Consider the following 14,490-nt stretch of genomic DNA (forward strand, 5'->3'; position numbering starts at 1 on the left):
TTTGTCATCAGGATTGAGGGGAAGATACGGTTTGGTGGATGGTCCCATGCAGGGCCAGGAGTTGGACTCGGTGATCCTTGTGTGTCCCTTCCAACTCAGTGTATTCTGTGATTCTGTAATGTGGATTTGGTCATATTTACAAATAAAAGCTGACTGGAGAGTACTGATATCATTAAAATCCCTATGGGCTTTCCATTTTTAAAATTGCAATCATAGAATTGTAGAATACCAGCTTGGAAGGGACTTCAGGGATCATCTGTTCCAACCTTTCTTAGCAAAAATACAGTCTAGACAAGATGGCCCAGCACCCTGTCCAGCTGAATCTTAAAGTGTCCAATGCTGGGAAATCCACCTCTGCCCTGGGGAGATTTTTTCGATGGCTGATTGTTTCCATTTCTCCTCCAAAGAGTCCTCAGAGCATGAAATTTTGCGTGAGAGCTTTCTGCAGTCGTATGTCCTATCCTTGCTACAGATGGCATTCTTGAAACGCGGTCCGTAATGTTTTCCCAAACCTGCAGTTTTAGGGTGTAACTTCTAGCATGAAATCATGGGTCTGGTAAACTCTGGTAAAACTCCCATCAATTTCCAAGGGAGCAAAGCTTCAGTCTGTGGAATTTTGTTTCCCAACAGCCAGGGTCTTTTAACATGGAATTATTATGAGAGTCATCAGCATAAAATCCTGTTTGATTAACTCCTTTCCCACCATGCATTCATATCCGTAAGTGTTACTGTGCCTGTCTAAAAGGCTTAGCTTGTGTATTTGTTTGTGTGCAGCTCTTATGCACTGTGTTTGCTGCCTGGGTTTTATCAGAATGGTTATCTCTCTCTAATTTCACTTCCCGTAGTTCCTCGGCGTCACAGAACTATCTGCCTATTGCGAAGGCTACTTCCTGAAAAATATGATGGTCCTCATTGAAAATGAAGCTTTCAAACAATTGTTGTATGACAAGAATGGAGAAACATCTGGTCAGAATGTACTAGAGGACTTACAGAGGACGTTGGCCACAAGGATTCAGTCAATTCATTTGTCTTCTTCAAAGGGCTCCATTGTGTAAAGCTGAGGAAGATGGTAACCCTCTAATAACAGACCCTGCAAGTTAAGTCTGCTGTCGCAGTTGCTCAAACCTGTTGCAGTTGCTTAAATGACTACAAAAAAAGAAAATGTGAAAAATTCTACGTCGCATCCAAATAGCTCTGTTTTGGCCAAAGGTGCTGCTGTGCTGGGGCTGTGTCCCCATCTGGATGAGAGAACACAGAAAACAAAGTTCCTCCCTGGTTTTGAGCAAGCTGGGTACCAGAGTATCCGGTGAATTGCTGTTGTACTCAAATTCTGAACACGAGCCTGTTCGTGGAGCTTGATGCCAACAAAAGCCAGAACTCACATCCATGAACAGCAGAAGTCCCTGCCTGAAGGGTAGTGCTGGGGAACACCTGAATTGACCAATTAATCATTAAAGTCAGATTTGTTCCAGTGTTACACAGTTAAGAACTATATCTATCCCGGAGTCCATTATCTTGTGCATTTAAGAAATGTAAGAACTGTTACTGCTGTCCAGCTAAGATCGGCTGTATTAGAGAGTGGGTAAGACTGTTATAGTTGAGGAAATATACTGGCAGATTTTTAGGGGTGGGAACTTTTTAACCTGTTCATAAAAAAAATGGGGTGGCCTTGTAGTTTAAAGACTATTTCTTAAGCTTAAAATTTCGTTTTCAACAGAGCTGTGTTTGAGAATCTATGTAACACGTTTTGGTTTTTTAAATGGTAAAATGTACATTGTGTAAACACACATATGATCAAGTTCTGCTTGTATTCTTTCCTAGAATGGTATAATCTTGCCTGAAAGGCTGTGGTTACACCAAAGAGGCACATTACCCAGACTGTCTCTAATACAGTAGTTGGGGGGGCAGGAGAACTGCATGCTACTCGTGATTTGGGGTTGAAATCAATGACAAACTCAACTAACATGCGTTTGCATGGTAACTGTACCTGTGAGATGTTATGTTCGTGCTTCGTTTCGCCAAGACAAATGCAATGTTACTTCTTGTCAAACTTCAGTTGTGAAATTAGCTTATTTTTTTATCTGGTGCGATTGGCTGCGAAATGCTGCCCCTGGAGCTCCTTCTGGAGATGCTGATTTCTGTTTGTTGCAGTGAAGAGATAGTAACAGATCTTTACTTTAGTGATGTGTGGATATTTTGCTACTGGCCAGCGATTGTGTCTGAGTTAGACTTTTTAAAATTATAATTAAATATGTACTATAGAATGATTTCTCACTGTATCCTGAGAATGTATAGGTTATCTACAAATGCAGGGCTTGGGTGGGGTGGGGTTGGGGGGTGTGATTTAAATGTCAAAGCTTTGTTTATTTTGCAGCATATTGTTAGCAAGACAAATCTGCCATGTGCCACAACATTCCTGATGCCCTGTTTCTGAAAACCACAGTAAGAAGTAGGCAAAGATGTTGCCTTCTCCATGGCAAAGTGATATTAATATATTTATTTTCTAGTGTGCCATTCAGAAAATTTAGAAGTTTGCATGTTAACCTCTTTTTCTTTTGTTGAAGCCTCTACATCAGGTGCCCTTCCATGTTGATAGCTTTTGATGTGCTCAGTTTTGGCTTTAGCTATCAACACAGTAGGAAGCTGTTTCATGACTCTGAGGTGTAAATCCTCCTTTGTGCTTGGTTTTCTAGAGCCTCCACAGTTTCTGCAACAAATGACAAAATGTCTAAACTGCCACTCGTGTCTCAGAGACACAGCATGTCAGTCAATTAGACCTTGTTTTCTGCATAGTAGCTGTTCACACAAGATGTTGCCTGGAACATTTAAGTAATGGCTACTTCTGTGTGAATGTTGTGCTCATAGAGAAGCAAGACCATAGTTACTACAACAGAAACACACCAGGATGCTTGTTGCTTGGTGTGCCTTCTCATCCATGGAAACCCATCCTTCTATGACAAAAGTAACTAGCTGAGAGCAGATCTCACCCTGCAGCCTCATGGTTTAAAATAGCTAAGTTTTTTTAAATATAATCATTATATTAAATAGGAAGGAAACAGTGGTAACTCCATGCTAGTCCTTCTTCTGAGTTGAGAGTATCTGTGGTAAAGTTCCACTAGGGTTTTTTCAGCAATAAAGGGCTTAATAGGGCCTTTGGTGGCTGTATGTGGAGTGGTGACCATGTTTGGGCACCCTGAGCTGTTAGAAGAAGGGATTGGAGCTAAGGATTTATACAGGAATAACTTTTGCCCTTGGAAACTCTGGTAATCCCAACATCACAGATAGTATAGATGAAAGAAACCTTAAAAAAATGAGTCATAACTTTCAATTCTTTTTTGACCAGTGGTCCCCAGGGCTTTTGCCAGCAGAACAACCAGCCTGTGTAAACCTGGCATTCATTTCTCCTGGAAGCAGCCAGCAAACCTTTGTGGATCCACAAACCAGAGTTTGGAAATGGTGATTTTAGTCTGCCTCTCCGGATAGGAGGCTGGGTGAGGTCCAGCTGAACCATGCCAGACAATGTGCAGCATGCAGGCTCTTCAAAAATCCAGTCACAGGCATCCATGATCTTCACCACCCTCATAATCAGGTTTTCCTAAGAGACTTCAGCATTTCTTTACTGCAAATCAAGTCACTTTTCCTTCAAGTCCTGACTGACAGGAAAAACAGATGATCCTACAAGATCTTTATGAATGAAAGGAATTACCCTACTTTCATCACTAGTATAGTCTCTCTGAGTTCCTTTGTTTAGTGTTTTCTAGGTCTCTGATTTTTGCTGTCATTCCCCTCATGGCTTCTCATTTCCCCCAAAATTCCATATTTCAGCAGGAGTTTTATACATTAACAAGTAAAGCAGAGAAACTATTTGCTGTGGTTCATGTAAAGCATATCAGAAAATATATCCCCAGATATTTTCTACGAGAACATCCCATGGCTGACTTTGATCTAGTGTGCCTTGTAATTCCTGAGGGATTCACTGCTGCCTTTCCAGGAGTTCCACCTTTATTTGTGCATTTGTTTACTACACCTTTCAAAGTATAACACTTTCAACTTCTCTTTATTAAATTTGTTCTGCTCTAATCAGGGCAATTTCCCCACTTCATCAAGATCAATTGCAATTCTGATCCTGTCTTCTAGCCTGTTTCATAATCTCCAACCTTTGTTATATGTGGCTTCATGCATGGATTCTTCATTCCATTTATCTGGGGCTGGGGGGAAGGGCTCTTGTCAATTTAATCTAAAAAGCAATGTGCATTTCAGTGGGTGCCCGTGAATACCATCCCTATCAGATAAGGCTCTTTCCAACTGAGCATTTTATTAGCATTTTTCTGAGACATGGTGTTACCATCTTGGAAATAAAAAGCTTTCTGTTCCTTTAGTCTTTGTATGAGTTGCAATAATTTACAAGTTTTGAGGCCAAATATTGCCTCCAGTCTTGGTGAAATGGAAAAAAAATACAACATCTTTAGAAAAATTTAGGATTTTCTTTTTTAATCATAACATTCTAGCCTGTAACGAGTGAAGGTGCCTTCTCATCTGTCATTTTTATACTAATCCACTGCTGTAGTATTTGAGGACTTACAGACATCCTGTCCCTGCCTCATGGCAGATCTTTCCTTATGTCCCTGCATGGTCCTCCCTTAGTTTCCAGAATTTCCTCCCGTTCCCACTTTGGTTCACGTGCTGCCAGTTTCCACACTTCCCAGTTTTTTTCCTCTACAGCCGTGCTGGATTCCTTCCCAAGCCCAGAAATGGTATCTGTGTTGCCCTGAATAGTTGATTTTCCAATAATTGGCTCAAGAGCTGGGAAGAGAAAAGGATGGGGAATGTAGGAGGGCAAAGGTTTTGGACATCACAGGGGAAGGCTGGTATTCTTTTCACTACAAATTTCAGCACTGTCCACTTGTTTCTCAGATTTTCCCCTGATCTATTCCTTAGGCCTGTTGTCCTCTAAACACAGCTGGTGGCCAGGTGCTCTCTGTTCTGGAAAAGGGCCAGCTTTCTAATGGCTAAGACTATTTTTTCCCCAGCTAAAATTTTTGCCTGCTTGGTTTCAGCTCCGGAGTGGATTTGTGCAAATGTCTGTTAAAGACAGAGGAAACATCTTTAAAAAGGTGTGAAGGTTTAGTAGCCAGGCTCCTACTGGCACTAATGAGAGCTGCTTGCTGAATCCTCCACATGCTGCTTTGGACACTGAGCCTTTTGCCACTGAATATCCACTGGCTTCATACCAAACCCTGCACAAAGCCTGGATGGGCTGTAGTGTGTGGTATGCTTGGGGCTTTCAGAAATTGTGGTTTTGTTTCAAAGCATAGCACCATGTGCTGCTCTTTAAAGGTTAAAAGAAAAAGGGAAATGGTCAGTTTGCTCTGAAATGAGCTGCTCTGAGCTGGTGCAGTGATAAAAATGAAAGGACATCTCCTCTTCTGAGCTGTACCTGTCTAAAACCAGAGCAGGGTTCTGTTACAGCATGGAATGCAGCTAGGTCTGTGGAGACTCAGGCCTGCAGGACCCTGTTTAAGTGAGGGTTTTGTGTTCCAGAAAAATACATTGGTAACACATTCACATACTCAAGATGAGGATTAGGCCCTCCTAGAAAAAGCATTCCTAGTGCTCCTGTCTATGGGTTAAATCCTGGGAGAAGCTGGAAACCTGCAGAACTAGTTGAAGTCAGTTGCACATATTCAGGGTCCCTCAGGAACTGGCTCTGTCTTAAAAATACTGCTGAAAGATGACAGCCTGAAGCCTGCATTCAGGCATTCACTAAAGTTGCCTCTGAAGCCACTGGATTCTTTTTTTTTTTTCTTGTGAATTAGAGTTACCCAAAGCCAAAGACTTTAAGTTAATTTGTTTGACCAAGTGGCTTTCATGTGAGGCTCTGCAAGTGCTTTACAGAAATGAGGGGCCTGATGTTGCTTTCATCTGCTGGCACAGAGATGTTGAAATTTATAAGAATTTTAAAAACTGCTTAGGATTTGTCCTAAAATTTAATAAACTAGTGTGCAGGAAGTTAGCCTTGAAATAGCCCTCATATAATTTCTGAAACCCCATAGATGAGAACATTGCTAATGTTAGATGTCAACCTATAAGCAGACAGACCTGCAGCACTTCCATACATTTATAGCAAAATTATTATGTTATTTTTTAACTTGTTATTTATTTTTAGGTAAGGCCTGTTATCTTCAGTGGGTGAAAACAGAGGCTGCCCACTCTGACCAGATTATCACATTTCAATACAATTGCACCTGACCTGCTATTTGTAACTGGCCTTCAAGTGCAAAAAACAGCAAAGCCAAGTCTTCAGCTGTGGCTCAATGCTCCATGATTTCAATGAGACCACTGCTGAAAATATTATGCATGTGGTTCCCAAAGCAGAAGAAAAATCTGGTAACCTTCAGAAAGACTAATGGGAATTTGTCAGCTGCCTTCAGTGAGCCTTTGAGCTGGGGAAGAAAGCTCAGTGTGGGTAGGAGGAGAGCATCCAGTGTCCTTTTGTTGCCATTAAGCTGTCATTCTTTCAGCTCTGTCCAAGGCTTCTTGCATGGAACAGCCATGAATGGCCTAGTGTGTGTTTATCTTGGATGCATGCACAGGACTTAAAATGTGGTATCTCACCTCCTCAAAGTCAAGAGTCTCATTAGACGATGTGTTTTGTGCTTTGCTTGGACTGCTTGTCACTAAAACACCCAGGAGATGTGGCAGCAACTTACAAGAGAGGTTATGTTGACTGGATAGGCTAAATTCTACAAACACCTTGTGCTTTGCTTATTTAGTTGGCTAAATCCATCCACCTAATTGTACCAGAACAGCAACTTTGTTGTTTCTTTTCCTTTGGAGAGGCATTTTTTACCTTTCTTTGGGCTGACAGTTTTGTTCTTTTGTCCTGTAGAGGTGGTGACACTGTGTGAATGGGCATGCTTAGCTGAGGCACAGGTTTCTGTCCGTGTTGGATGGCACACTAATGAAGAGGTTTTAGTAAGGGAAGAGGATTGGGTACAAGAATTTGAATGTATAACCCCAGATCTTTGCCTCTGGTTCCAGAGATATAGTGTTCACTGTTGCCTAATTCATTTGTTCTCCAACTCAGAGTTTCCATGAAATCAAAGGGAAGGGGAGAGCAGGAAGGGGAGAAGCAGCCCCATCTCTCACCCTTGCTTGGCATTCCCAACCAGCCCAGTTGGCTCCAGTCTCTTCAGTGCTCACACAGAGGGTTTGCTTGGTCGCACGCTCAGATATGGCCATGGAGTTGAAGCAGTTGGTGGCACTTTCTTGTCCTTACAAATATCTCTGCTGCTGCAAGAGCAAATATGCCTGCACCCCTTTGTGTGTGGTTAACTTTGATCTTTCTACTTCCCATCATCTCTGCTGCTGTGTTTTCATTAAAACTTCCATTACTTGGCTTTGCCCAGCTCAGTGAGAGGCAATCTTGTTTCTTACTGCCTTTCTAAAGCAAACAAAGACAGGGAGAAACCTCACTGATATAGCCAATCAAAAATCATTTATGGTTTACAATAAGCCCCATTAGGAAATGGAGATGCTCAGAAACAAAAAACGAGACTGCCACTTTAGGAAAACCCAGTGTGTTGGGAGGTCAAAACCTTATTCTGGCAGGGATGGATTAACATGTTTCAAAACATCTGGACTTGCTCAAACTACAGGTTCAAGAGAGTCCACCCTTTCACCTTCCCAGCAGTGGACAAATTGAATATCCTGTAGCTTACTGCATGAGAGGCTTTCAGATGAGCCTTTCCAAAGTCAGGTTCTCTCTGTTCTGCATAGCTTTTGAAGAGCTCACAGCACATCTGCAGGCTGGGATTTACCCCTCAGCACAGTCGAAAGCCCCTTGTGCCCCAGTGCTGGTTGTGCCATACTGGATCAGAAAGCAGGAAGGAGCGCAGGAAGCCTCTGGAGCCTCATCCAAGTGAAAGCTGCTTTCCCAGCATCCAAGCAGTCCCTTGGTCAAATACCCTGCTTAACCCAGTCAGTTCAATACCTTGGGAACTGATTTTTGCCTTGCAATTATTAAGCCAATGACTAATTGTGCCATTTGGGGATGCAGTAAAATGTGCAGTCTTACTTCAGTTGTGAGTTTATGTTTAGCCATTGAAGAATACAAGGACTATAGGAAAGTATCTCAGAGCTTTTTGACCTCATGTTCCTGGCTAAATTCCAATTAGTACTAGAAAAACTTGACCTATTTAAGTCCCACCAGTGCATTTTGACCAGGAGGTTGCTTCCTGTCCCTGTTTCTCTGGAGCCTTGCAGCTGTTGTGCGGCCGTATGTGCTGTGCCAGGGGGGAACAGAGGTGCCTGAACATTATGCAGACACCAGATAAATAAATCCTGCTCTCTGCAAGGCAGGACATTCCTCCTACTGATCTCTTTGGCATTATGGGGAAGATTGAATAATGCATCTCTGCTGTTTACAGTCCCAAGTTAGGATCTGTGCTCTTTTCCCCCACTCTCTCTTGGCTCTGCCATCTACCACAGAGAGGGATCTGGATCCTGCAGTTTTTGAAGAGCAGTAAAGAAAAACCCACAGGAAATACCACGTTGTCTCAACCTGCTCTCCCCACCCCCAGTAACAGGTGGGCTGCTAGAGCATCCTCAAGTCCCACTCCTTTGAAAGCTTCTTGTAAATGCTATTTGTACATTAGTTATCCTCAGAGCAGGCTTTTCATTAGGTTAAAGTCTGGGAAGTGTCTTAAGTCATTCACAGCAGAAGTGAGATTGTGAAATAATTTAATTCTAATCATCCATGCTGAGAATTTTCTGTTTCTTTGTGGGTTTTGGTGTTGTGTTGGTTGGCTGTTTTGGGGGGGGCTTGGGTTGTTTTTTTTTTTTTTTTCTCATTTTGTTTTTGTTTGGTTTAGTTATTTTTTCATTGGGAAGAAAAGATTGAGCATGTGCAATGCTTTGGATTTTGTGTCTATAGTTATCATTGTGTGTATGTTCAAGAGAGAGATGGACAGTAAATAGATCTACGGGATATGTTATGAGGCGTGAAATCATGTTTGTAATGAGATTTCTTGTTAATGGCAGTCAGCCTTCCTTGACGCTAAGCATTAATGCAATATCCATTAGTGCAGCTAAACCTCCCTCTGCTCCACTTTCCCAAATGGGTTTCACTTTGTACCTAGTTTAGCATTTATAAATATTTGATATAGGGTTCAAGAAGCAATTTACATGTTAAAAATATATAAATGTTCTATGAAAAAATAACAAGATTCTACTATAACATCATTCACAAACCAAAACATGAAAGCATGATGAAATTAGCGCCGTTAAAATGGCTGGAAGCCTTTGCATTGATTTCTCTAGTCTGTGGATTAGGTCTGTTTTCCATCTCTCTTTCAGACTGTGTCACCTTTGAAGTCTTTGCAGGCCGAATGCAGATCTGTAATTAGAAAGCACAGTCTCGATCTTTAGGAGAATGGTCCCCTTCCAAAGGGCTGGGTTTGTGTCTTTATGTTTATCGCTGAATGCAACCGCTAAGTTAGGAAATCCCCATGTGAGCATCCTGAAAAGACAGAAGAGCTAGCACTGTCTGTGGGACAGCTCTTGGCTTCCGTTCTTCCTCTTCACATCCACTCCCACCTGTCCCTGAGATGTCTTGGAACTGAAAGCTAGGAAAGAAAAGTGAAATCTAGAGGAAAGGATGTGTTAAAAATAAGATGGTTCCTACAACAATGCAGAACCATTGTACTAATCTTGATTTTTTGCTGGTTTTAGGCAGACTCCTAATTTGTGTAATACAAACCCAGGGATGGTTATGATTGTTTTGCATTTGTTATGGTTGTTATGAATCTGGGTTTGGGGTTTTATTTCTAGCAGAGTGGTTTTGTTTGCTGCCATCTTTTGTTGGGGTTTTATGTGAAGGTTTCATTTCACTTTTTATTGAGAAGGAAATGAAAGATCACATAACCCAACAGCAAGCATCAACAAACACAGAGATCCTGTCCTCCATCCCACAGATGTGGCTTAAATACTGGTTTGTGGCTTCACAGGCATATTTGAGGTCATCTGTAATTAGCAACACAGGTGAAACTTTCTTCCCCTTTGCTTACCCGTTTACGGTGGATAAAAAAAGAATAACAGAGTCAGAGTATGGACAATGGGATGGCAGATGTTTTTCAGTGGAGAAAGATTATAGCTAAGAAATACAAATGTTTCTGGAACCAAATATTTTTTCTCAAAAAGACAGAGAGACATCTGTAGCTCATTCAAAGACGTCAGTCTCTTCAGAGTGTTCAATGCTTTTGAAAATTGCCTGTTTTGTGCTGTTAATGATCCAGCACAAGCCCTTCCACTGCAGACAGTAACTGAGGGCACTCAGAACCTAGGTAGAAGAGAATGTATGAAAAATAGAGGTGCTCAGCCATGATTTGAGGTGGCAGCTTAGTTTGCTTTTGTCCACTGTGTCCACAACTTGAATATTATTTTAACAGGTGTGTTTGTATTTAATTTCTTTTTAATCCTTTTTTTAATTGCTGCAGCACTCTCACAGCTTCTTCTCCAAGTGCACCTTAGGTCATCTTAAACCCTGTTCTGTCTGATGCTGATCCTTTTAAAATCTCCAAAGAGATTACGATCCACTTGTCATTGCTGGATGTCATTTTGTTACGGCTGTATAAAGGCACTGCAGCACACGAAACCGGCAAGTTGATTTTTGTTATTGCATTACTCTGAAAAAGAAAAAAAACCTAATGAGATCTTTGTTTCTAGTGTGAAATGCTCCCCTTAGCTTGAGAGGACGTGTGCAAAGCCTCTGCTCTGAATGCCTGGATATAATCAGGTTACAAAATGGAGGAAAATGGTATTACAGAAAGATTCTTGAGGAACAAAACTCCTGTGGAGCAGAACGTGCACTTGCTAAAGTCTGCTCTCTTGCTCTGTCTCTCTCTCTCCTGAAGTCAGTGGGAATTCTTAATAGGAGTGACTGCAAGGCTGTATGGTTTTTTAATGCACTAGCAGAAGTAATTTCCCATCCAAGTCATCTGCACAGTTGTGGTTGGTACAACATAAAGGCTGAAGGCCAAATCCCGCTGTCGTTGCACACAGCCCCTCTGCTTCAGCAAGGATCATAAACATGTACTTATGTTACTTGAGGTTTTTGCTGAGGAGAAATGGGAGAGGGCAGGCCTTCCTTCTGCTCCTTGATCACAGGTTTTGCATTCCCAATGACTTTCATTAGAAGCATCATATATTTACATGCTGCAGAATGAAGCCTGCATGGGATGGGAAAGATTTTGATGAATCTAGACCTGCCTAAGAAAACAACCGTTCTAATTTTAGACAAGTTGCATTCCATATCCATCTGTTTAGTGCATCAGTCTGATGTTTGCTGTTTAGTAAATTGCATTTGGACTTTTTTTTTTTATTTCTTTGAGGGCATCGCCTGTCATCAGCCAGTGTAAAATAGCACCAAGGACTTCCAGACATACCCATAGGGCCAAACTGTGCCAGCTTCACACACCATAGTCCCATCAGAAGCAAGGAAGGCTGGACTGGGCACATGAATTGCAACACCCCTGACATCCAGTTACATGTCCTGCCTCATTTCATAGAGATTGGTGACAACAAAAAACCAAAACACATGGTGCCACTTCATCTGAGTTTAAAATGTATTGAAATCAAGGAGATTATATTAGACATGGCTGTAGTCGATCAAATCCAGTCCTGTGCATAGGCAGAACTCCAAGGGAAAGTAACAGGAGTTTCCATTATGGAGTTTGCAGAAGGAAGCCTACATAATGAACTATGACAAAAATGTCAACTTTGTGTAAACTCTCCTGGTGGGTCTGTATAAAGGCTTTTTAAGAAATCTTCATTGGAACACACCAGAGAATAATAAACTTGCACCTTGATAGAATAGCTTTATTTGTATATACTCTATGTAAATTTTAAACCAGAGGATACATGTCATTCCTTGTACATACCTGACTAGAATGGTGGCAGTGCTGTGCACTGACGTTTAGGAGATCCAGCTTCTCCAGTCCTGGATTTCCAGCTGTAAAGGCTGCAGGAGACTGCTTAGGACCAGCTAAAACATTGGATGGATAGATGCTCACCACCCACTACTTAGAAATGCAGGAGCAGGATTTGGAACAGATGTTGGCTATGGAGAAGATTTCTTGCCTCTACTCCTGACTAAAGGACAAGTGCCTCCTTCGCTGTCATCTCCAACAGAAGTGATTTATGGTCAGAGTGTGGGAACCTTCAGAGCCCTGTTTGGTCTTTCAAAGGGGTCTGAGCTTCAAGTGTCACATGGGAAGGCCCCTGAAGAAGCAGTGTGTACATACATCTACCTACCTGTCTGTCTGTTATCTATTATCTCACTGTTTCTGTATTGAATGGTCTCAGTAACCTGTAAAAAAGTGATTGCTCCTGTTGTGCTACTGCTTTGAAATTCTTTGCATGCACTCTGGCATATAATTCTTTAAGAAAAGAAATTATACATATTCTATATATATATATTGTAGCTTGCAAAATATTCATGTTGAAGAGCCATGTTTTGTGCAAATTGTACATTTATGTTGTGAGCAATATTGCAATACAAACTTTTATTAGTTGTTGATAGTAGATTTATCACATTATTTTTGAGCGTATGTACGTATCCCAAGCTTTTAAGCTCAGGCATTAGATCAGCTACTGAAGGGGACTTTTTCTGTGCAGTAGAAATAGCACAGGCTTTCAGTAAATAGGCAGGTGTGCAAGTCCCATTCTGTTTAATGCAAGTTGCAAGGCTGATTCTTCATGCAGTTTGTCAGGTCAATACTTCTCTCTTGTCAGTGCTGGAATTCGTGTTTGGTATGAGGACACTGTTGAGCTCATCTAGAACAGAACTCAAACCCCAACGTTGCAAAACAAAGTGCTTGACTCCTACTGCCCTCTGTCTCCGCAGGTGCTCCAATATAAACACAAGGAGGACTTAAGGATCTGCCAGTTCCCTGCCAGATAGCCAATGTTACATTTTCAAATGTTCATGCTACATAGTTTTCAATGTAGGGGCTAGATAAAAGTGTAATACCAGTACGGCTTTAGAAAAGCTACAGTGTTTGGAGCTTGACCTTGAAACTTTTACCTGATTCCAGAACATCATTGGTGGCTTTGTTTGCTCAATGTTTACCTCTGAGAAATGTATGCTATTGATTTAAATGTTTAATATATTGACTGCCTTTTTTTGTATATTTGTTATCATAAAGGTTTGGTTTAAATGGTAACAATTGTGGTCTATTTTCAGACTTGAAATACTTAACGGTTCTGTATTTGGAAGGCGAAGTTATTAATGAATATAGCAATTTGGTATTTTATTCCTGTTTTATACAGCTGCCCCCGTAGGTTATTATCAGATAGCAATGAATATTGCTGAACAGCAGGTGGAACTCCTTTGAGTGTGTTTATGAGCCATCTCTGTTCAATAAAAATTCCATTGTTTTCTAGCCTAGGAAATGGCTGCTGTGAGTGTTTTTGTTGTTTCTTCTCCCCTTCAGGTGTTTCTTGATGTATTTCAGACAGCAGCAGGACTGGGCTTTTCCCAAGAACCATCTCCCAGAAACCACATATGTTCAGGATTTTACATCTGGAAGTCCTGGTGCTGTTTTGCCACACACACTGCTATCAGCATGCTTGCTGTGCATGTGAGGAAGTGATACGGAGTTGGTTCCCAAAAACCTTTCTCTGGTGCATAAAATGGGCACATAAGACCTGGGAATGGAGCTCCATGGTGCTTAAAATTAAGCATTTGCAAGTGCATCTTAGCCAGAGAGTTTGGATGCAGGAAGATCCAAAAGGCTGGAAGATTGCTTCATTATCCAGCATTACTGCAAGTGCATACAAATAAGTTGGAAATGGGCATTTCAAAGAGAAGTCAGGTATAAACAGAGGGACTTGATTAACTTTGGCATGAGTGTGAAAATCAGGTTTTAAAAATACTTTTGGTTTAGCATTTTTGTTTTACTTTTTTACTCTTTAAATGAATTTCCAGTGTATTCTGTCTCGTATGTTTTAGTGGATTAGGAGTCAAGTTGTTTCTTCGTAATTAGAATCTTTCTCCAGACTATTAAGGAACAGGTTGGTTCAGGAGGCAAAAGAGGGTAACATCCTTTTATGTCCTGTACATGAATTGTGGGAGTGAGACACCACTCACACAGGCTGGGTGACTGCCCAGACCTGTGGTGGCTCTCTCAGGTGCCTTTAGGTTTTGCAAACTCGGCTGTCCAGGAGCAGAGTTTGAAAAGTAGCTCATAGGGAATGCTGCAGTTGTCCAAATTCTGTAGGAGATGTAGGCCCCCTTGCCTGCCTCCCCAGTATCTGGAAGAAAACAAAGTAAGTTTCACATGTAGCAAACTGGAATGATTTGTCTCCCTTCCCAACCACTGATACAGAAACAATTTAAAACTGTTCTTTCTGGGCATTTCAGTTAACTCTTCACTGAGCAAAATAGTGAAGTTCAGCCAGAAATGTTCACACCATTCTTCTGGGTTCTCT

The 14,490-nt window shown here is 41.4% G+C and overlaps 1 protein-coding gene across 4 annotated transcripts in view; it reads left to right on the forward strand.

Moving 5' to 3' along the window:
• Nucleotides 1-13,447, forward strand: part of ABTB3 (ankyrin repeat and BTB domain containing 3) — a 184,473-nt gene extending 171,026 nt beyond the window's left edge. For all 4 annotated transcript variants that reach the window (XM_048300597.1, XM_048300599.1, XM_048300600.1 and 1 more), the window contains one exon: nucleotides 846-13,447. In XM_048300597.1, coding sequence (XP_048156554.1) covers nucleotides 846-1,055 — 210 coding nt within the window. In that variant the 3' untranslated portion in view covers nucleotides 1,056-13,447. The remainder of the gene's footprint in view (nucleotides 1-845) is intronic.
• The last annotated feature ends 1,043 nt before the right edge of the window (nucleotides 13,448-14,490 follow it).

Source organism: Corvus hawaiiensis, chromosome 4, assembly GCF_020740725.1.
Source record: "Corvus hawaiiensis isolate bCorHaw1 chromosome 4, bCorHaw1.pri.cur, whole genome shotgun sequence".
NCBI lineage: Eukaryota > Metazoa > Chordata > Aves > Passeriformes > Corvidae > Corvus > Corvus hawaiiensis.